Below are 25,044 nucleotides of genomic sequence, written 5' to 3'. Positions count from 1 at the left end.
TTTAACAGTGTAGTTAGTACTTGTGAAAATGAAGATGATATAATAGTTTGAAGTAAGCACATAAATAACTAAAACTTTCATCAAACTATCATAAATAATTATTTTATGGAGATGGTGGGGGGAGGATTATGAAACTTGTATAAGAACAAAAAATTTAATAATTATTTAACTTAAAAATTAATTTAATATAAGCAAGTACTTTAGATTAAAAACTATAGTTCAATCATTTTCGCTAGTCCACCCGTTACGTGAACGGAATTCGCAAACATTATGGCAAGTTTTAAGGCAAAACGAAGGCAATTAAAATGTATTACAATTTTAAATAACTTTTGTAGGATTTACAGGGTGTTATATAATTGATTGCAGAATTTCCACTTCCAGAATAAGCTCAGAAAAGAAAGAAGAAAATATTCTTTGACAAATTGGGATCTGAGGCCTAATTCACGAGATAATTAACCTACTCTGATATTAATCAATTCATAAAAAATACATTACTCAAAATAAAATTCAAAAAAACTTCATTGGATGAATTTTATTTTGATTAGAGAAAGTTAATTTTCTTGTAAATTAGGCCTCAGATCCAAATATGGTAAAGAACATTTTCTTCTTTTTTTCCTCAGCTTATCCAAGAAGTGAAAGTTCAGCAGACAATTATCGAACACCCCGTATATTTATATCTGATGGTATATTGTATAAAGGTGGTATAGGTAAATCGTTTAATAAGTACGCACCAACCTGCCTGGTGGATCTCCACGACTATCAAATTCAACAACATCACCATCTTCTAATGTAAATGATACATTCATTAGATAACTCTGTAACATAAAACAAAACAATTCAAATAGATTATTATTATTATTATTATTACTATTGGTATATTGAACATTTATTGGTTTACTAATTACAAACATTGTTATGACATTTACAGATATAAGTGAAGCAAGCAGTTATATAACTAAATAACAATTGTTTCTTAGTATATACAAGGTGTTTAGAAATAACGAACGTATAATAAAGATCGTGCCTATTGAGAAAATCACTTAGTCAAAAAAAGTGGTTAACCTCGGAATGTAACGGAATAAACTGAATTTTTGTACAAACGTTTACGTTGATAGTATACAAATGTTGTTCCAAAAGTCACATATGGTCACGTGCGTGCGTTCTTAGATTTTTAAGGTCAAAGGTTGAGAAAATCACTTTTTTTGGTGAATATCTCGTTTGTTTTGCCTTCAATCTGATTTGTCCGAAACTTTTTTTTGTACGTTGGTCTGTTATTGTCATCCATACTGCATTGTCTCGTCTGCCATAACTATGGCTAATGTTACTATTCCCCCAATGGTCAAATCAGCAATGCGTTTTCACCGATATTAACAAAAAAAGTTTTACCATTTACACCCTGACACCCTGTAAATTATAGTTAATTAAAATCTTATGACATTGTCTTCATATTACAAATTTATAAATAAATAATTAATTATGTAAAACAGTCGATATGAGATCGAATTTCGCATTATAATCAGAAACAGTCAAATTTAAATAGTATTACAATTCAATCGTTTCATGTATATACACACTAATATTTTAATTAAATTTTCAATTTTCTAGAAATGTTGCACTATTTCGACAGTCATGACTTATTGAAAATTATATTGAAATATTCTAGTTAATATAATTAATCTTAGTTTTTTTAAGTTTGATGTACCCGAGACACTGGATAAATGAAATACTTCTATAAGGGAGAAAAATTCATTCTCTTGATGTCTCACTTAACCATGTTTGACTGTACTAAGTTTAAATTAAAGATTTTAAAATGCGATAACAAATGTTTGACAGTTGTAGAAAAACTTTTTCAGTAACTTTTTGTTATTTAATGAAAACGATTTTGATAAATTATTATTAACATTGATTTTGCGCGTAGTTATGGTAGGAAGTATAAAATCGACACCCGCGCTCACAGTGGATAATTTTGTCTCTAAAGGAGGCTCTAATGACTAATATTCAATTGTTTACATGTAAATGATATAGTTAATGTCAAATAAATAGTATTGAAAAATAACAATAGTTCAACTTGTTGCATTGGAAATTGTGAAAATAGGAGACGTATTTTCATTGAGATATTTATTCAGCATGATTCAAAGATTCAGGCAAGTTAATTTTTAGCCTTATATGCGGAACTATAATAAGAATAATTAACAGAACACATGAGACAAAAACACAAAGGCGATAAAAAATATTAATATCCAACAATTATGGCTTTTTTCTACCTAAACAACAGAAGCTTACACAAAACACAAAAACAAGGATGCATATAAACAAGTAAAGTGAGACAAAACATTAGAATATTAGAATATAATATAGACATATGTTGTTTAATACCTTAAATAATGAACCATTAAATGGATAAAGTTGTGGACATAATCCAACAGTATTACGGCCACATAAATCTTGTTGCATTGTATGTAAACCATATGCTAATGTATAGATTGCTTTTATTACAAAACTTAATTTTGGATCTTGTTTATAACGTTCTTTTAAACGTTCTTCACCTGTAACAAGAAAAAAAAATCAAATAAAAATAAGAAACACTTAAAAAATTATTTTTTACTTTTAATGACTATCATTAAAAAACTTTTATGATTATCGCATTTTAATAAACCATGAGATAAAATAACTGATTAAAAATGTAATATCTATTATAAATTCAATAAATATGACAACTATCTCAGTTAATTGTTTAAAGACTAAAGTTCCATTAATTATTTTTTGACACAAATTTGTATATAAATGAAAGAATAATCCATTTAAAGTATATTTTAGTAATTTTTGATTGATAATTTCATTTTTTCACCCCTGAACTTAAAAAAGGGTGTGTGTGTGTGTCTGTCTGTCTGTCTGTCTGTTGTATCAATTTTTGCTTCGTTTGGAAGGTAATTTAATGGAGAGTGATCTTAGCTATATTACAAGTACGAGTTTAGGGTTCCGTGCCCTAAACAACTAAAAAATTGGCGATAATCTTCAAAATTGGCTCAGTTTGGAAAAGGCCAAACAAACTTTTGTAACAAAATAATATTTTTCCAACTAACCCCATAAAAATGCTTAAATATTATGAAAAATTTTAACCTTTTTTTCAATTTGACAAAAATTTGCCAAAAATAATTATTCTTCTGAAATAATATCTACTTAAGTGGCAAAAATTCGTAACACAATTGAATTTCTAACTACATATATTTCTTGTGTCGGTGAATTGGAAAACAAACCTAGTAGTCTAAAAATAATTGAAAGAAAATAAGCAAAAATGAAATTTTCATATCATTTAATTTCTCTTTTCACAAGATGAAAGTAGAACATAAACGATTCGAACGAACGCGTTCAGAGTAAAAGCGTTAAGAAAGTTGATGGTTTAACATAAACTGTGTTCGTATATGATATTTTTGAAAGCATATACACAAAACATATTAGATAATGGATTTTAAATTCAAACAGCAGCACAGCAGCGGTGAAAATATTGTATACGTTGAGTTTTCATGTTTATAATAATGTGAAGAAAATGCTTTGTGTGTGTGAATAAGATGTATTAAGTGTTGTGAAAAGCTGTGAAAAGCACAATTTGTACTTTTTACTTGATTTTATTAAACACATGTCGATTATATAAAATTTATTTTACGTTTCTTTCGAAAAATAAAAATCGATTTTCATCGAGCGGTGTTTTTTTATAGAGCGTTTTTGTAGCCTCGAAGGAAAACATTATTTTTTGAGCATTCGAAATTTTTTGAGCAATTTTCGTTTAGGTTGTAGTATGAATTGATCCAAGAGCAAACTTTTTAGTTAAAAAGACACAAATTTTATCTCTAGCATAGGAATCGTTTAAAATGTCGCCACATAAATATCAATTATTTCGTTAACTATGATATACGTATATATCACAAAAGCAATCTATCAACCAAAACTGACAAAGCCACACGGACTTCACTACACTATACTATACATACGAAGTGAACCACGTACATCCATACTAATATTATAAATGCGAAAGTAACTCTGTCTGTCTGTCTGTCTGTTACTCTTTCACGCCTAAACGGCTAAACGGATTTTGATGAAATTTGGTATGGTGATAGATGTTAACCTAGAAATGGTCATAGGCTATAAGTAATCACGCCATCGTTCTTAGGGGGTAGGCAGTAGGCAGATAACTAAATTGAGTTAGTGATTTTTAGTCGTTTTTGTTGAGACTTTTGCTCTTTCACGTCTCATATTTTTAAACCCAGCGAAGCGGGTGGGTATCATTCTAGTTGTATATACTTGCCAATAGATGTCAGGAAGAGTCATATTTTGCAGTTGATGTTTCAGTTTTTTCAGGAAACACGGATAAAAGTGTAAACGTTTTATAAAAGTGTAACCTTGTTGATCGGTTTTTCTCCCTAGAAACCCTCCATAAAAATCGTTGGAGTCATTTCAGAGATTGTTTAATTATACAAGAATTGCTCGTTTAAATATATAAGATATCAGTTTTTCGCATGGCCCAAATAGTAGATACATGATCTACAAAATTCCATTTTGTTTTTCTTTTTTATAATAAAAAATTTGTTTCATTATCATAAAATTTATTTTTGAATTATTATTAAGTAGAGTTGTATGTGGTAAATTGCCTACAAAACAAAAGACAAAACATCCTCCCTTGTGTAGGGTAAGGGAGGTAATAAATATTTCATGTATGTACATTGTAGTACAAAGATATGAATAAATATTTAAAAACAAATTATTTTAGGTACTTGTGGTAGGTTCATGCATTTTTATTTTTAAACATAAAGTTTGAAGAGATATATTGGTATGCATACCTCCAGACTCAAAAAAGTTTTCAATTTAGATCATTCTTAGATCAAATATATAGTCAAAATGTTAAAATTAGTTAAAATTTGGATATGTTACATATGAATCGATTTTTAAAAGATTTTGGTGACGTTATTGAGTACGGAAAATCGATTTTTTTGGATAATATAGCCATATTTGATTCACAATGTGAAGTTTATCCAAAAATTTGAAAAATATGTTCCAAATTTTTTAGAACTACTCATTTGGTTAGTTAAAATTGGTTAAAATTTGGATTTAGTTGAGAAAAGGCACTCTTTTTTAATTTTGATGACGTCACTATGTACATAAAATCGATTTTTTTGGGCAAATTTGATTCACTGAATAATTTGCGCAAACATTTAAATAATATAATTCTTATTTGATATTTGATAAGTTTTAGTATCAGAAAGAACAATCGATTTTTATTTTTATTTATATGACGTCATTATGTACAAAAATTGATTTTTTTATAGCGTTTCCAAATTTGACATAATATATGAAAAAAATGTTAAACTCGCGACAGGGTCACGTGTCCTGATTGAAAAAGCGTAAGACTATGTCACAGTCAGTACACCGGCTTTCGTCCGATCACTGAAGTTAAGCAACTTTGGGTACAGTCAGTACTTGGATAGGTGACCGCTTGGGAACACTGTGTGTGGTTGCGTTTTTATTAAAAATATAATTTTTTTTTTTATTTTTTATTTTTTTTAAGTGAAAACTTCTTTAGGGGCGTTATTCACTTTTTTTTGTAATGGGTAAAAAATGTTCGTTCATGAAATTGTCATGTTTGTGTACGATAGCGCAATAAATAAATATTGTATTCTACCACATAAATTATAGTACTTTTATACTGTAAAGCAATTCGTGCAAAATTATTCCAATTCCAAAATATCAAAAATGCACAACGTTAATATTGTTTACAAGTTTTCACTTCTGCCGGCACTCCCGGAGTGCAAACCGTGTTTTTTTTTTCATTTATATAAGAAACATTGACGTGTCGATGTCTGTACAGTTTTTAAAGTACATGGGTGTTAGATTGTATGTTTATTATTATATGAAACTGACATAATATTCATATAAGAAGAAAATATTGTAAGAATATGTATACCTAAGTTGTAACATATGTAACAAGTTTTTCTTTTGCTTTATTCCATTTGTATATGTATATTGTATAGTGATACAGACATTTACATTTTCCTTGTTTTTCTTTCATTGCACAACATCACATGATGATAACAATTTTCCTTTTGTTAATAGAATATCTAAACATGTACAGACCTATATACAATATCTAAAAACACTGTAACTGTGAATGTTATCTCTTTAACCTTTTGTAACATGTAAAATGAATTTAAATTTTTAAATATTAAATATTACGAATTTCTTTTTTTAAGCAAAAATAAAAATTAAATAATATGCAGTGAAATATGTTCAGTTATGTTCAGATAAGTACAGTTTATCTGCTTGGTTAAAAACTTCCCAGCTGAACTTCGAATTTCGATGCAGAACCTAAGTCTATATTTACGTGGAAAATATGACTAAACATTTTTATACCATGCATATATGTAATATGCAAGGTGTACTAAGTTTAGTCCAAGTTTGTAACGCCTAAAGATATTGATGCCACACACAAAATTTTGCTATAGGTGTTCATAGAATCACCTAATTAGTCCATTTCCGGTTGTCCGTCTGTCCGTCCGACCGTCTGTGGACACGATAACTCAAAAACGAAAAAATATATCAAGCTGAAATTTATACAGCGTACTCAGGAATGAGCATCATAGGTCAATTGGGTCTCGGATCCGTAGGACTCATCTTGTAAACCGTTAGAGATACAACAAAAGTTTAAATATAAGAAATGTTCCTTATCAAAAATTAAACAACTTTTGTTTGAAACATTTTTTCGTAAACATCACTGTTTACCCGTAAGGGCGCCAATTAGGCGGATATTTTATAATATGTACTATACTTGATTATCAGTTATGTATGTGTCACATGTCTGTATGTGTAATGTGATAAAGAAATCAACACTGACTATGCATGGTATTTCAACAATTAACTCAGTCAATTGATTGTTTTCACTTGTTCACAATCAAATTTAGCATAAACATAAAATCTTTGAATACATAAAAATATCTCTTACTTTGTTAAAGTTATAAAAATTTGTAATATAAACTCAAAACCCCTATATGTCTATGTTTAATAATATTCTCTTATATATACGATTTGAGTGTGAAATATTTGTATTTCTCAAAACCAAATAGGTAGTAGTAGAGAGAAATCAAATAAAAAACTTTATAAAAATATTCCCTGATGGTGGTCACACAGGAAAAACTTTCGTTTTTTTGCTTCTTACACGAATATTTGTAACACGATAATCTTTTAAAAAGTTTCTGTATTTTTGAAAGGAAAAAAAAAGTTTTAAACATTGACATTTTTAATATTTAATGGTAAAATCTTTTTTAGTTTTTAGTAAACAGATAAATTTTTTTAAATTTTACTTTAATCATCTAAGGGTTTCACATTGGAATCAAACGGAATAACCTGAATTTTTATACAATCCTTAATTTTGATAGTAAAAAATGTTGTTGTCTCAATAATCACACATGGTCACGCGTGTGCGTCCTTGGATATTCCAAGTCAAAGGTCGAAAACAAAAAACTGATTTTCGTGAATATATCGGTCTTTTGCCTTCAATCGTAATAACACTCATTATAAAAACTGTAGAGGATAAAATTTTCGGTCATTTGCGGCCAGGTTTTAAATTTAAGTGAAACAAGTAAAAACGAACAATTGGCTGAGTTAATTGTTGAAATACCATGCATAGTCAGTGTTGATTTCTTTATCACATTACACATACAAACATGTGACACATACATAACTGATAATCAAGTATAATTCATATTATAAAATTTCCGCCTAATTGTCGCCCTCACTGGTAAACAGTGATGTTTACGAAAAAATGTTTCAAACAAAAGTTGTTTAATTTTTGATAAGGAACATTTTTTACATTTAAACTTTTGACCTATGATGCTCATTTACGAACTTGACTTCACTTTTTACGTCCTGAGTACGCTGTAAAAATTTCAGCTCGATATCTTTTTCGTTTTTGAGTTATCGTGTCCACAGACGGGCGGACGGACAACCGGAAATGAACTAATTAGTTGATTTAGTGAACACCTATGACAAAATTTTTTTCCTAGCATCATTATTTTTAAGCGTTACAAACTTGGGACTAAACTTAATATACTATGTATATTTCATATACACATGGTATAATAACAAACCCATTTTTCGGGCTTGTCTAGTAGCATCGAAAATCAATATACTATATACAAAGACTTGCAGTAGGATCCAATTTTGTAAGAAAATATTTTCGAAGCGGTCGTTTTTCTTAGAGTATATGAAGGTCATTTCGTGAAGTATTTCAAATCAGACGGTACAATATTATTATTATTTTTTTTTATTCCTCGTCGGAATTGTAATTCAGTTTTTATTTTAATGGTGCAGCAAGTGTCTATAACAAAATATGCATAGTCGAAATATTCACCCGAGATATCATTATAGAAGGTACCGTTGCCCGAAGTCGACATTAATTGTATATGCACTACAAATACAGTCGCTTACTTGTATGTAATGTGTTATGTACCAAAAATTTATACACGGTGATTCATTTCATTGTCCATCGTTGTTTGAAAAAAAAAGGATTTATAACATTTTTAACTCCCGAACTAAAAAAAAGGTGGTATAAGTTTGACCGCTATGTGTGTGTGTCTGTGTGTGTGTCTGTCCCGGAACCGATTTTACATTTTTTGGTTTCATTTGAAAGTTAATTTAACGGAGAGTGTTCTCAGCTATGTTTCAAGTGCGAACTTAGGTTTACATATCCGAAAAAACTATAAAATTGGCGATGATCTTCAAAATCAATTCAGTTTGAAAAAGGCATGACATATAAACCCTTTTTTATCTCATCTGATGTCCTTGACGATCACTTTGATATTGATTTAAGAAGGACTGTTATAAATTTGAAGTGAAAACCATCAAAATTTTACAAAATCAACCATTTCCGATCGCTGCCAAAGTTTTGCACTATTTCTTCAAAACTTTTAAAAATTATTTACCAAATATGAATTTATTTCATCTCGTTAAAATGATCCATCGAATTTTTCATCAAAATTTGCGAACGGTAGGTATATGTAAGATATAAGTATCAAAAACATTCAAAACGTAACATGGTTATCCTGTTACAACGATAATATTAACAAAATATTACGTTGTTTATTTACAGTATCGCAATATGCTAGAGTTAGCTAGTAACTCTAACTCATTCGCTCGCTTGTCGCTTATAAACACTGATGCTGTGTATTTAAGCTAAAAATAAACTGCAAAATGCAACAACTTCTTGTTTAGTAAATATAAATGTTGAATTTAATTACACTGAAATTTTATATGTACCGGGTGTCAATCAAACCGTAACACCCTAGATCCATTGAATGGAACATTTCGCCACGAATATAAATAATATTTTTTCTTCGTAAATGTTAAGTTTCCATTGAAATTTCATATATTATGTTTAATATCTGGATGACCGAGCTTTGCTCGGTATTCTTAAAAAGACACAAATTTTATCACTAAAAGAAGACCGTTTTAAATGTCTCCACACAAATACCAATTTGAATCATTAACTACGATATACACCAATAGATGTCAGGAAGAGTTATAATTTGCATTGTATTTCATTAACTACGATATACACCAATAGATGTCAGGAAGAGTTATAATTTGCATTGCCGGTTTCAGTTTTTCATGAAAAGGCGGATAAAACGACGTTTTTTAAAAATGAAACCTTGTTAGATCGATTTATCGCCCCAAAAAACCCCTTTTTGGGGCGCCATTTCCAAGATCGTTGATATATATATATATATACAAGAATTGCTCTTTTAAATATATAAGATAAGAACGTCAAAATTACAACTAGTTAAAATTTTATTTGTGAATTTTTGATTATTGTAATTGTACTCAAAAATAATTAGCATTTAATTACATTTTTATAAATTTAAAATGATTTTGAATTTCCTATCTTGGGGTCTGTAGGTAATATTAATTTCTAAGGTTTCTTTCAAAATACAATTCTTTTGCAATCCAAAGTTATGGTAGTGTCAGTCACGATTTGTTCTATTTGTGTCCTGTAGGTAACGTTAATTTCTAAAGTTTCTTTTAAAATACAACTCTTTTGCAATCCAAAGTGATGGTTGTGTCAGTCACGTTTTGTTCTATTTGTGCCCTGTAGGTAACGTTAATTTCTAAGGTTTCTTTTAAAATACATCTCTTTTGCAATCCAAAGTGATGGTAGTGTCAGTCACGTTTTGTTCTGTACTGTCAGTGTAATAAATTTGCTGCTCAAAATACTAAGATTCTTTATTTTACCATTTTCCATGTTTTACTAATTTGGACCGAGGTACAATTTAAAGTCATTAATCCTTGCATAGAAGAAGACATCCGAAGTTTAAAAATACTCTTGAACTCGGCTTTTTTGTATGTAGTGTCAGTCACATTTGTATTTTGTCAAATAAATCATTTATTATAAAGTTTTATGAGCGCAATTTTTACTACAGAGGGATAAATGTAGAATAAATCATGAAACTATTCTAAAACCATAAAACTATTCAAAAAAGAAGGGTCAAATGTAGTGTCAGTCACATACGGAATCACCCTGTGTAGGAATTTTAAAAAAAGGAAAGGTTTTACTGAAATGCAATATGCAATGTGTTTTCACAAGTCAAGGTGCTTAACACCCGGTGTATAGGTATTAATTTCACCTCCGAGTTTGTCAGTTAAACAAAGTTTTGATCAATTTTCCTTCCCGTAAGGAAAACAAACTCAATAAATTATGATACACAGTAATCAAGTCTAGAGAATAGTTTTAAATGTTCAACAATTTCAACCGCTTTAACCTGATTTGTATAAGTGGGACACTAAATTTTAGTTTGTTAATTATGGAAAAACAAAGATACGAAATTGACTAGGAAGACAATTCAGTATTCCAAGCATTATTAAAAAAAAGTAGAGGATAAACAAGTGAAAACAAACAATTGACTGAGTTAGTTGTTGAAATACCATGCATAGTCAGTGTTGATTTCTTTATCACATTACACATACAAACATGTGACACATACATAACTGATAATCAAGTATAGTACATATTATAAAATTTCCGCCTAATTGGCGCCCTCACGGGTAAACAGTGATGTATACGAAAAAATGTTTCAAACAAAAGTTGTTTAATTTTTGATAAGGAACATTTTTTACATTTATACTTTTGTTCTATCTCTAACGGTTTACAAGATGAGTCCTACGGACCCAAGACCCAATTGACCTATGATGCTCATTTATGAACCTGAGTACGCTGTAAAAATTTCAGCTCGATATCTTTTTTCGTTTTTGAGTTATCGTGTCCACAGACGGACGGACGGATGGACGGTGATTTTATGAACACCTATGACAAAAATTTTTTTGCTAGCATCATTATTTTTAAACGTTACAAACTTGGGACTAAACTTAATATACTATGTATATTTCAAATATTCATGGTATAAAAATCAACGCATTTAGTTGGCTTTTGATGTTCTATTAACCAGGAAATATTTCTTGATTCAACGATATTTTGCCATTATTAGAATTAAGTTTTCAATACTATTTTTATGCGGTCATTCTGGTACATTCTATAAAAAGCTCATTACAGGGCAGGAAAAAATAGTACAAATTAAAACACGTATACACTTTTCAGAATAGTTTGAAAGTGTGCAATGTAGAGAAAGAAAACATTTGAGCACCTAAATGAATATTTGATGGGCGTTAGAGCAGTTAAAAAAATAAACATAGCCATTAGTTTTTTATTTTGAAAATAAAAATAAATAAAAAACTTATAATTTTACAAAAACATATTTTTAATTGTGCGATAATGGTCATTATATTTTATACACAAAAAAAAGAAAAAGAAAATGTAACGTTTTTATTTACATGTAGGAACATAAAAGTTTTAGTTTTGGAAAGAGAAAAAGAAAATGTGAAAATGACAAATAAAAAGTAGAATAGTTTAAGTTTTCACAAATTATAAACAAATAATTAAACTTTTTCATGGAGTATTCAAGATAGTTTATGCGGTGCATTTTCTTCAGTGAGTTTCTTTGAAAATTTTCACCAAATCTAGATTTTCAAGTCTATCTTTTATTTAGAGCAATTAAGGTAGTACGAGCGCCAAGCCAAGTTTAGACTTGTGGTTGAAATTATTTGTACCTTATTTTCAACTTTGGTGATGAATTTTGTTATAACTTCATGAATGAAGATGAAAAATAAGAATATATATTTTCGGTATCTTCCTGGTTTTCGAAATATCCAAAGCTTTTCATCTTATATTCTAAAATTTTTTTTTTTTTGGTATTTGTGTCCCCACTACAGTGCTTATACATCCTTAATTGGTGGGACACAACGGGTTTGTTTTTTATTTTTCAATGATTTATTAACATTTTACATATATTTAAGTAGTTTTCCCCTAGAACCATATATAAATATGTTAAATAAGTTTCTACCCATTCCAGAAGGAAAATTTTTTTACGTTTTTCTCAATTTTGACAAAATAAAAAAATGATTTTTCGAAATATCGACTAAAATTTTCCAACAACCAGCCAAAAAAAACCCGCAATAAAACTAGTAAACGCAGTAACGCAACCGCTCATGGGTGCCAGACGTATTTTATTCCCATTTAATTTCAATAACAAAAGAATTATCCCAAATCGAATTCTCTTGAAATTAAATGATTCTTAACGTAATATTGTTATGCATGATATTCCACCATAGACTGACTACGTTTATCGACTTGTGTTAGGTCAAGCTTATTGAAATAATATGAGGGCCATAGTGAATGCTTTTATAAAGAAAAATACAAAAAAACTATATTATAATCTGTGAACGTAGAAAGCTTAGATAAAAAAACTTTATATATGGTATTTCTACTTTTAAAAGAGCTTTTTTATCGTTAAAAAAAATGTAAATATTGCAGCATATGTATATAAAGATGCTAATTTGCAATATTATCATAGATCAAAAAGTGTTCGTTAGTTTAACAGCAAAGCTCTCAAAAAAGCATTATACATATCGAGTCAGATAACCCGTTGAAATAGCTATATGATACTGTTGTGACAAAAATCTCTTTAATTTTGTTGACAAAATTGGTCAGATCGTTGGTTTTCAAGATATACGCCCAGATCCCTGTGATACGATATCAGGTTAATAGATTTTTAAGAATATCTTGAAAACTAAGGCTCTGGCCATTTTTTTAACGCGATTTTCTTTTTTCTTGGGTCAAAAATAGCCAAGGAAATGAATTTTATCAAAATCCGAAACAAAATTACTTTTCTCGATTTTTTACGATTTTATTAAGGGGTACCCCTTTGATAAATTCGAAAAAATCGAAAAAACTATTTTGTTTTCGATTTTGATAAAATTCATTTTCTAGACTAATTTTGACCCAAGAGAAACGAAAATCGCGTTAAAAAATTGGTCAGAGCGTTGGTTTTCAAGATATACGCCCAGATCTCTGTGATACGATATCAGGTTAATAGATTTTTGAGAATATCTTGAAAACTAAGGCTCTGACCATTTTTTTAACGCGTTTTTCTTTTTTCTTGGGTCAAAAATAGCCAAGGAAATGAATTTTATCAAAATCCGAAACAAAATTACTTTTCTCGATTTTTTACGATTTTATTAAGGGGTACCCCTTTGATAAATTCGAAAAAATCGAAAAAACTATTTTGTTTTCGATTTTGATAAAATTCATTTCCTTGGCTATTTTTGACCCAAGAAAAAAGAAAATCGCGTTAAAAAAATGGTCAGAGCGTTGGTTTTCAAGATATACGCCCAGATCTCTGTGATACGATATCACGATAATAGATTTTTGATAATATCTTGAAAACTAAGGCTCTGACCATTTTTTTAACGCGATTTTCTTTTTTCTTGGGTCAAAAATAGCCAAGGAAATGAATTTTATCAAAATCGGAAACAAAATTACTTTTCTCGATTTTTTACGATTTTATTAAGGGGTACCCCTTTGATAAATTCGAAAAAATCGAAAAAACTATTTTGTTTTCGATTTTGATAAAATTCATTTCCTTGGCTATTTTTGACCCAAGAAAAAAGAAAATCGCGTTAAAAAAATGGTCAGAGCGTTGGTTTTCAAGATATACGCCCAGATCTCTGTGATACGATATCACGATAATAGATTTTTGATAATATCTTGAAAACTAAGGCTCTGACCATTTTTTTAACGCGATTTTCTTTTTTCTTGGGTCAAAAATAGCCAAGGAAATGAATTTTATCAAAATCGGAAACAAAATTACTTTTCTCGATTTTTTACGATTTTATTAAGGGGTACCCCTTTGATAAATTCGAAAAAATCGAAAAAACTATTTTGTTTTCGATTTTGATAAAATTCATTTTCTAGACTAATTTTGACCCAAGAAAAACGAAAATCGCGTTAAAAAATTGGTCAGAGCGTTGGTTTTCAAGATATACGCCAAAATATCTGCGATACCATATCGGTTATTATAAAAGTTAGCTGACTTTTTTACTTACTTAGTTTACATGCAAATTTTCATAAAAAAAACTAATATGTTCATTGAAATGTTAAGAGTATTACATTGATTTTTATCCCATACACGTATCTAAATACATCTAGACACTGTAATGAATATAGATACAAACGTTTGCATTCATATCTGGAGCATTGGATAGATACTAAAAGGTTATATTTACGTTTACGGATACATTTATGTGATAAAAAAAATTGAAAATCCTCAAAAAAAAGATATAAATGAATATATTCTTAGTGGATAAATACTTCATCTGGTTAAACACACTTGATAGAATTAAATTCCATTACAAATCCTTGATCAAGGTATTATTTGTTGTACCTCTCTACAAACACCTAGTATCTAGTTTATACATTCGAAAATAAGGATTACTCCTTTTTATTTATCTATTCACAGGATGATAAAAAAATAACTATTATGGTTTAAGAACGGTTAATCTAAAACCAACTTATCTTAAAATTTTGATGAAATAAAATAAGATACAGTCAAAATCATTTATAATGACATTGAAAAGACTAACAAATTTCGTCATTATAAGCGATATGTACATTTTTATATTGAAATAAAAGTATGTGTTGTTGTTGAGGACTAATTTTAATGATGATTGGTCGCTATAACCGATATATGAGTCAATAAGATCATAAAAAGTTTACTTAAACTCAAAATATAGTTTATGAGGTTCTAAATAATATAAGCTTGGTGTTTTTTTTTAATTGAAAAAGTATGTGCATGCAAAAAAAAGTGTGTTTTTGACTTTGAATCTATTTAAAAATTTTGGAAGAAGCGTTAAAGTGTAACAGAGTGAGCGTAAAAGTGCTTGATTAAATCACAATAAGGTGTCTTTGATAAATACAAATCAATACGCTTTCCTGTTGTTATTTAAAAAAAAAGTTGCAAAATAATATGACATACTGCTATCCAAGAAATTAAAAAATGATGTTTTCAATGCAAGTGTAATTTTTTAAGCAGGAAAAAATGTCAATTATTCAAAATGACAAGAACACAATACCTAAGTGAGAGAGAGTCGTCTTCATCCATTAATCATAAAAAAATATGATTACAATATGAACGCTATTATAATATTTGTATTGACTTGACTGACACAAATAATTATTTCTTTTTCTAACTAGAAAGTTATTTAATCCAAATTCTTTTTCTGTTTGGCAGTCGAAAAAAAAGACAGAGTAACTAATTGATAATTTTTTCTTTCGTATTTGATTTTAAAAAAACCTTATATCAAAAAAAAGTTTTCCTTTTGGAATGTTTCATTAACCTTTGTGAGAAGTATTCATAGATATTTATAGTAAGTCTAGATATCTGCTGTATTTCAAGTAAAACTAGGGAATTTTAGATATGGTATCAAATTTCATTCCGTAGTTAATCCGTCAATTAATTACCTTGAAAACACAAACAAAAACCATATTTTGTTTTCCCATATATATCTAAAAATTTTAAGAATTTTCAACCCAAGAAAATGATAGTTTTGAAATGAAAGAAAATGTTTTTTCTTTCACGTAAATAAAAAAGAGAAACATTTAATAAATAGTATTTTCTTTTTTGGTAGGTATTTAATATTAAGTAAAATAAATGGTTTGTGTACTTTATACAATTTTTATGAACTTTTATACGTAAACCTAAATAGAATTAAAAAAGAAAAACCTTAAATCCTTTTTGGGGGTGGGTGAGAAACGAGTGGTTTACATAACGCATATAAATAAACTGACAATTTTTTTTTTTTTTAAATAAATTATATATCTTTATTTTTATTTTTGTGTAAAATATAATTCAATTAATATAATTGAATTTTTTGAAAAATAGTGAAGAAATGTTCTTATCTTCTCTTAAGGTAATTTTTTGTTTATACAACGTTGTTATCAAACAAATCTCTTTTTAACCCCCGACTAAAAAGAGGGATGGTATGAGTTAAACATGTCTATGCATCTGTGTGTCTGTCTGTGGCTTTGTAGGTATTAAACAGATGAACCGAATTTGATTTTGATGTTTGTAAGGTTAGTCGAATATGTTTTTAGGTATATTATAAGTTAGGGTTTAGGGTTTTGAACTCGTTTACAACTAAAAAAAGGCTAAGAAAAACGAAAAATCAAAATCAGTTAATCAGTTTAGGAGCTGAGATGAAATAAATAATTTAAATATATTTCGTTCACACCCAAGAAAAATTTACGATTATGTCATAAAATTTTATGAAAAATAGTGAAAAACTTGTTTCTTTAAAATACATTAAATATTATAAAAACAAAAATACCGTATTAATTTTTATTATACTTTTCATATTTATAGAAAACGATAAAAATATAATCTTAAAGTATATTTTTCAAAAAATCATAAATAAAAAATTTATAATAATATTCATTTTTTTAAGCACAAAAAAAGCATTAAAATTAATACCAGATAATAATATAATATGGTTGTATATTGTTAAAAATAAAATCTGGTAAATCATAATAATTTTTGAATCATAAAAATGATTATTTGTTTTTTATTTATATTAAAAAGTTTTATGAAAATTCAAAATTAATGGCACTTAATTTTTATTTGTGGAAAAATTTTTATAATTTTATTAACAACGAAACGAGCCTGTGATAATTTGTATATGTATATTATAAACGTTTCTTTTTCAATACTGGCTTTTATGTTACATAGAAAGAAAAAGCACTAGTTGCAGGAAAAACTAATTTTCTTGAAAGAATTGAGATCGGTGGCTCAAGAAATATTTACTTGTTATAAGAATATTAACAGCCACGTAAACGCGTTAACTTAAATTTAGGAATTTTTGAGTTATCGTGTTTTCAGACAGACAGACAGATAACCGGAAATGGTCGAATTAGGTGATTTTATGAACACCTATACCAAAATTTTGTTCATAGTATCAATATTTATAAGCGTTACAAACTTGGGACTAAACTTAGTATACCTTGATATTTTTCATATACATGGGATAAAAATTGTATGTTCCTTGTACGCTGATAAATTAGTCAAATGCATCCAGTCCAAATTGATCTTTTCATTGAAATTTGAAAATCGAAAACTTACGATATCGCTCCATACAAAAGGAATATACAAAAAAGTACACATCTAGCATTTCTCAAAAAGCAAATCGTTAGAAACTAAATCAACTTGAAATTTGTCGTAAATTTTCCAAATCCTCTTTTTAAATTTCATAATTTTTATATATCTTTAAATGATATATTTTTTTAAATAATATAAATATCAGAATTATTGAACCAAATTAAATGAAAATTTCCTTTTAAAATAAATAATATGGTTAAAAATTATTATTTATTGTAATTGATTAAACATATTCAATAACCCGCGAAAATAATATTTAAACAGTTCATTGGTAAAAAAAAGTACATACATATTTAATTTTTGGTTTTATTCTGAAAGAAAGCATCTTTCTTTAAATTTATTTACTCAATTTTATTATCATTTCATTACTCAAAAACAAAGTGGTCAATAATTTAAAAAGTTTAGATTATAATTTTTGGATATATTCCTTTACGATAAAAAATTAAAATTCATAATAACTCATTCACAAGTTGTTTATTTTAAATTTCTACCATTCTTAATGGAAAACCCTCTAAAAGGTGTCGTAGAAAAATTAATTAAATAAATGAGATTACTATCAATTAATAGATAATTTTCATTTCAAAATTAATACCTATCAATAATATTTATGTTTTAAATTGATGATAAAATAGTTGACATACTAATCTCCTGATAAAAGCTCTCTAAAGCTTTATTTTAACAATATTATGCCAGTCAATAGTTTTTTTTTTTGTTCATGTATTTTTTTAGTTTATTTATTTATAACTTTCAAATAAATTATTTATTTTTACAAATTACGTCGTTTGAAACAGTTTTTTCAACAAGTGGCTATAAAATTAATGCAAACTTAAGTAGATCTCGATCAGTATAGAATTCGAAGAATTGATCACATTGTCGTCGCTTGGATAAGAACGAAGTAACCGACTCCACCCACATCAAAATGTAATTGTTAATATGTTTGTAATAAATAAAGGTTAACAAATAATGATGTGGGTGGCCTCTGTTATAGGCGTATATGTCAGAGAAACGGAGGTTAAACCCTATTATTATTATTATTATTATTATTATTATTATTATTATTATTATTATTATTATTATTATTTATTACATTTATAGCGGCCTTCCGGCTTGCATTTGTTCTACTTTCGGAAATATCGAAAGTTTTCGAAACATTTTATAGAATTTTTGTTTTTTGCTTTTTGACCCACTTTCACAAGACTCACTAATTGGCGCTACCCATAAATTTTCAATTGTCCCTGACGGGGAAACAATGATGGTGCTAAAACCTCAATTGACCTATAATTTACGAATCATTTACGAACTCAAACTCACTTTTTACGTCCTAAGCACGCTTAAAGAATTTCAGCTTGATATCTCTTTTTTTTTTAGGACTACTAAAGTCATTTTATATCTATACCAAAATTTTGTTTGTAACATCAATATTTCTAAGCGTTACAAACATGGGACTAAAATTAGTATATCTTGATATATATTTTATATATACAGGGTATAAAAATAGAAAACTTAAGGAAATCTTATCTCAGGTTAGACAACATTGTAATACTTTTCAACTTCCTGTGAGAGACGGAAGTAAGAAAATAAGTCAATATTTGACAATATATTAAATTTTGATGTATATGTAAAATGTAGTAGAAATAGCGATATTATATTCTTGCCTAAACTTTTTTTATTTAGTATCCTTTTCTTAGCTCGTCAATTTTAACTTTTTTTTCTATTTAGTAACAAAAAAAAAAAGTTTTTATTTTAATATTTTTTGCAAACAAACAAAACAAAACCACTCTCCAACTGTTTCAAACTAAAAATGATATATCGACTAATATATATATATAAATTATAAAAATTTGACGGGAGCACCCCATGACTTCCTTGTTAGATTCATGGATAGTTTAAATAGATATTGAAAACTGAAAAGAAAAAATTTTTCATCTAAGCATGGAGCCCGTGATGGTAAGACTGCATTTACACGGATTTCGAAATTTCGCATATGAATCACTGCTATTTAACAATAGGTACAATGGGACTAGGTATTTTTAACCGACTTCAAACAAAACAGGAGGAGGTTATCAATTCGACTGTATTTTTTTATTTTTTTTATGTTTGTTACCTCAGTACTTTTGACTGGGTGAACCGATTTTGATAATTCTTTATCTATTTGAAAGCTAGTGCTTTCCGTGTGGTCCCATTTCATTTTGGTCCAGTTCTGACAACGGTATCCATGAGAAAATCATAAAAGTCTTAAATTTGTATTTAGTATGCACGACAAGAGGATGAATAACTCAATAACACGCCAACCAATTTCGATGATTCTTTTTTTAGTGATAAATTTGTTAGTGCACTTTAGGTTCACTAAAAATCACAAAATAAAAAAAACTTTTAACAAAAAGAAAACCGACTTCAAAAGAAAAACTTTTCCAAAACAAATTAATATACACTAAAAAGTAAAAAATGATAATTTTATTATAAAAGTTTTTTCTACTTTCATGGGAAGTAATTTTTTAAGAGACCATTTCCGCAAGCGATCCGTAGCTTGTACATTCGTAGAATTAAGATATGTTCGAAATGTAAAGAATGGAAACAATTATGAATATTGTTTCGCGATTACAAAGTTTCGTTCAGTTTGTTCAAGGAAGTAAAAATAATATTTTAATAATATTTTTTTTTACTATTTTCATATTAATATAAAATTATTTATGATCATAATTTATCAATTGACTTATTGACATATTAAATTGACTATATACTTTATGTATGTTAAAAAAGAAATTGACTATTTTAGTATTTTATAAGCTTGGTATAGTATTCTGAACTATAGACAATCAATAAATTATATGCTTGCTATGTTTCAAAGTTTGTAAAAGCACTTACTTGGTATCATAACGACATAGAAAGTATATGAAAGATTATTTTAATTTTATAAATTGCTCTAGATCGGTTATCATACATCGTTTTCTAGCTATCTTACAGAGATCACAATTTCAAAAAATCACAAAATCAACCTATGCAGAATATTTGCTTGCATTTTATTTTGAAAGCAATAAAAGCAATTAAACATAATTAATATAAGCAAGTGGCTATCCGCACAATACCGTCTACGGTCTAGACCGTCCACGGTATACCGTATACGGTCTATTTAGACGCGGTATGAAATTATTTTTGCCCTTTTATACCGTGGGGCCCTTATACCGTGCACGGTATACTCTATATGCCGTCGAGCCCTTATACCGTGTGCGGTATAGTCTCGTCCACGGTATACACAATATAGATTGGAAGGCTTATTTGAAGCAAATGAAATATACCATGTGCGGTATACTCTCGTCCACGGTATACATTATACAGATGGGAAAGCGTATTCTACAGAAATGTAACATACCGTGTGCGGTATACTCTCGTCCACGGTATACACAATACAGATGGGAAAGCGTATTCTACAGAAATGTAACATACCGTGTGCGGTATACTCTCGTCCACGGTATACATTATACAGATGGGAAAGCGTATTCTACAGAGATTTTTTGCCGTGCGAGGTTTTTAACCGCACACGGTAAGCTATAACACACGGTATGCGTTTATATTGGGATTATTAAGACGTGAATGGTTAAAATAATTTCATACCACGGTATACAGTGTACGGTATACAGTGTACGGTATACCGTATACGGTCTATTTAGACGCGGTATGAAATTATTTTAACCATTCACGTCTTAATAATCCCAATATAAACGCATACCGTGTGTTATAGCTTACCGTGTGCGGTTAAAAACCTCGCACGGCTTGAAAATCTCTGTATAAACGCATACCGTGTGTTATAGCTTACCGTGTGCGGTTAAAAACCTCGCACGGCAAAAAATCTCTGTAGAATACGCTTTCCCATCTGTATAATGTATACCGTGGACGAGAGTATACCGCACACGGTATGTTACATTTCTGTAGAATACGCTTTCCCATCTGTATAATGTATACCGTGGACGAGACTATACCGCACACGGTATAAGGGCTCGACGGCATATAGAGTATACCGTGCACGGTATAAGGGCCCCACGGTATAAAAGGGCAAAAATAATTTCATACCGCGTCTAAATAGACCGTATACGGTATACCGTGGACGGTCTAGACCGTAGACGGTATTGTGCAGATAGCCACACCGTTAATATAATTAAAAATTAATTGATATTCGTTTCAATATCTCCTTGTTTTTTTATTTATTATAATAATTAAGTTATCGAATGTACCCTTCATTTTTTCCACTAACTTTTTCAACTCGTTCATTATATTAAAAATGATAATGATGTTATCAAATGATAAACCTATGGAGAATATAAAAATTGATCACTCATCAGTATTTATCATTACAATTGATGAAAATAATAATAACAAAATCACGATAATAATCTAATAATTGCATGTTCTTTATATGATAAATTTGTTTATTCATTAAACAATATACTATAGTAGATTCAAAAATATCTACGACTTCCTCGTTTAAATAAGTATTGTTTCTGGTGGTTTTGTCAAGGATTGCTAAAAATTTTTGAAAGAAAAAAGTCAATTTTTTATTTAATTTAATGACATCACTCAAAAAATAATAATCCATCTAATTTGGTGGTTCAACGAGCAATTTGGGATAAATATTTCCCGAATCGGATCGAAATAAAATCTTTTTGCGGTCAAATTTCAGGTGATATCACTAAAAATATTCACCCAAATGTTAATTGCATCCAATTTTTGTATTTTTTGAGTCAAAATAACGTTCTACAGCAAGTTTCATCAAATTTGGAAACAAAAACTTTTTCTCGAATTTCTCGATTTTTTCAAAGGGGTACCCCTTAAGAAAATTTCGAAAAATCGAGAAATTTTTTATGTTTCAGATTTGGATAAAAATCATTTTCTAAGATTATTTTTACCCAAAAAATACAAAAATCGGGTCTGTTTTACGATTGAAGTTGTAGTTTTTGAGATATCGACAAAATCGCTCCAAAAAAAACAGAGCTGGGAGCAATTTTCTAAATCAATACTTCAGATACTTTCTTTTATTCACCAAATCAACTAGAATGTATTATTTTTCGATTATTGTGTCCAATTAAGATTTGTCGATCAAACGAAGAGTTTTCGAAATGTTTCCTGATTCAGTTCGAAATAAAAGCTTTTTGTTGTCCTATTTCATGTAATATCTCAAAAACTATTCATGAAAATATTAAATACACCCGACTTTTTTGTATTTTTTGGCAATTTTTATTAAATTTGAAAACGTAAACGTCCTGAAAATAGATCGATTATAATAATAATAATAATAATCGGGTTTAACCTCCGTTTCTCTGTCAAATACTCCTATAACAGAGGCCACCCACATCAATATTTGTTAATCTGTATTTATTTTAATTACAAACATATTTACAATTACACTTTGATGTGGGTGGAGTTGGTTACTTCGTTCTTATCCAAGCGACGACACTGTGACCGATTCTGCACTCCCATTAATTATAAATTGTTCACACTGTCGCTGCCTGGATTCGAACCCGCAACCTATGTCTAAATGGACAAACAGATAAAGGCAAACGCCTTAGACCGCTCGGCCATTTAGGCTAATAGATCGATTATTATTAACAAACTATTAAGAGAATTATGGTAGGAATTTCTGAACCAACTGTATAATAATATAAACACAAAGATTTGCTCTATAGTCTATACAAATAGAAACAGTAACATTATTAACGATGTATGTATGTTTGCATACACATACAATCCTGGTATTCCCCTTTTACCTTTAGCAATTTCCATTCTCATTGTGTGAATTAAAGCGTAACTAACTTGTACTAAGCCACATATCAACCACCTTCAACAAATCTCACTCTACCCTCGAATGTTAATATGAGGTTCATGATTATTGTGTTGAATGATAGGTACGTTATATATAAAGGATCAATTTACAGGATGTAACGGAAATAGTAGTAGTATTCATTAAATTTTATGTAACTTAAGCTTATTTCGGAGATATTTGTCAATTAAGGATGTATGAGCATGGTAGTGGGGGCACAAATTTAAAAATAGATATTTTCAATTTTGATGATAAATTTATATTACGATATTATAACTTGACGATATAAGACGAAAAGTAAGAATAAAATTTTTCGATATCTGGCTTAATTTTCAAAATATCGAAAATTGAAAATTTTGTTTAATTATTTAGCTTTCGATATTTCGAAAACCAAGACACATATCGAAAAATTTTATTCTTATTTTTCGTCTACATTCATGAAGTTATAACAAAATTCATCATCAAAGTTGAAAATAAGATAAAAATAATTTCAACCCTTAATATACCCTGCTCTTACATCCCTTATATGGACGGTGACACTTAGTTTTTCTCTTTTCTAATTCATTGCTAATATGTTTACTTTCTATTAAAAAGTTTTTTTTTAAATTTGTTTTCATTCATTCCAAATAAAAATTATCAAAAACTTCCAAAATATGTCGTTTTTTGAGATTCCTCCATAAGAGCCAATGTATTTTATATCGATTTTTAATGACTTTTTTCTTAAAAATTTGCACGGATACCTAAGCTGAAATTTCAACCACATATTTTTTGAGTAAAAGACTACCTACAAACAAATTTTGAGCCTTTAAATCAAACATTGTTGTCATGCTCATACATCCTTAAATGTTTATTTTGCGAAAATACCATAAATATTCTGAAATTGATGTTGAAACAACAGACAAATGAATCATGTAAAACGTATCGTAGTACATCCTGTAAACGCAATTAGAACATTAAACAAATAGATGAGATATAAAGCAAAATTAGAATATTTGTCTCATGAGAATCTTCTCATGTTATAGATAGTAATTTTGTGTAGATGTAATTTAACTTTAGTATAGTTTAGGTTGAGTATTAAGCGTTCATTTTCATAAATTAATGCTTTTATTATTTTTAGTGTCTGAATTTTAACAGTTTGTAGTCATAATTATTACTTAAAGATTTAATTGTACACATACATACATATACATGAACAATATAGGTATATTAAGGTAGTTCATTCTTCAAAGCCGGTTTCATTATGTAATAGCTCATGTTCAAGTCATTTATAAAAGCACTTATTGAGCAAAAAACCAAGATTTATTACGACTTTTTCATATATCACCATACAAAAAGGGCTGCTTTTAATCATTACTTTAATTTCTTGTAAACCGTACAGAGAATCGACTTGAAATAGAACAGAAGACGTATTAAATACTCATTAATGACACAAAAAATTTCAGTTCTTTGGTAAACACTTTTGTTTGGGTATCGAAACACCTTAAGGTTTCACCCTTCACAAATTATCATTTGCTGCAACGATTTTCATCATAATCATAGATATTTGTTAGAACTCAACGAAATTAGACTCAATATGTATTTTATGTTTACGAAAAGTAAAATTTATCGATAAAGAATCACACTTTTTCAACGCCAACGGCTTCATATAAA

At 28.6% G+C, this 25,044-nt stretch overlaps 1 protein-coding gene across 1 annotated transcript in view; it reads right to left on the bottom strand.

The window, feature by feature from the left end:
- The window catches only part of LOC123300298 (metabotropic glutamate receptor 5-like), a 142,632-nt gene that overhangs the window by 83,347 nt on the left and 34,241 nt on the right, over window positions 1-25,044 (bottom strand). The window contains exons 8-9 of the mRNA XM_044882851.1: window positions 2,377-2,551; window positions 736-815 (exon numbers count right to left, since the gene is read on the bottom strand). Coding sequence (XP_044738786.1) covers window positions 736-815; window positions 2,377-2,551 — 255 coding nt within the window. The remainder of the gene's footprint in view (window positions 1-735; window positions 816-2,376; window positions 2,552-25,044) is intronic.

The sequence above is a fragment of the Chrysoperla carnea genome, chromosome 5 (assembly GCF_905475395.1).
Source record: "Chrysoperla carnea chromosome 5, inChrCarn1.1, whole genome shotgun sequence".
Lineage (NCBI taxonomy): Eukaryota > Metazoa > Arthropoda > Insecta > Neuroptera > Chrysopidae > Chrysoperla > Chrysoperla carnea.
This window is presented reverse-complemented; position numbering and strand designations above follow the sequence as displayed.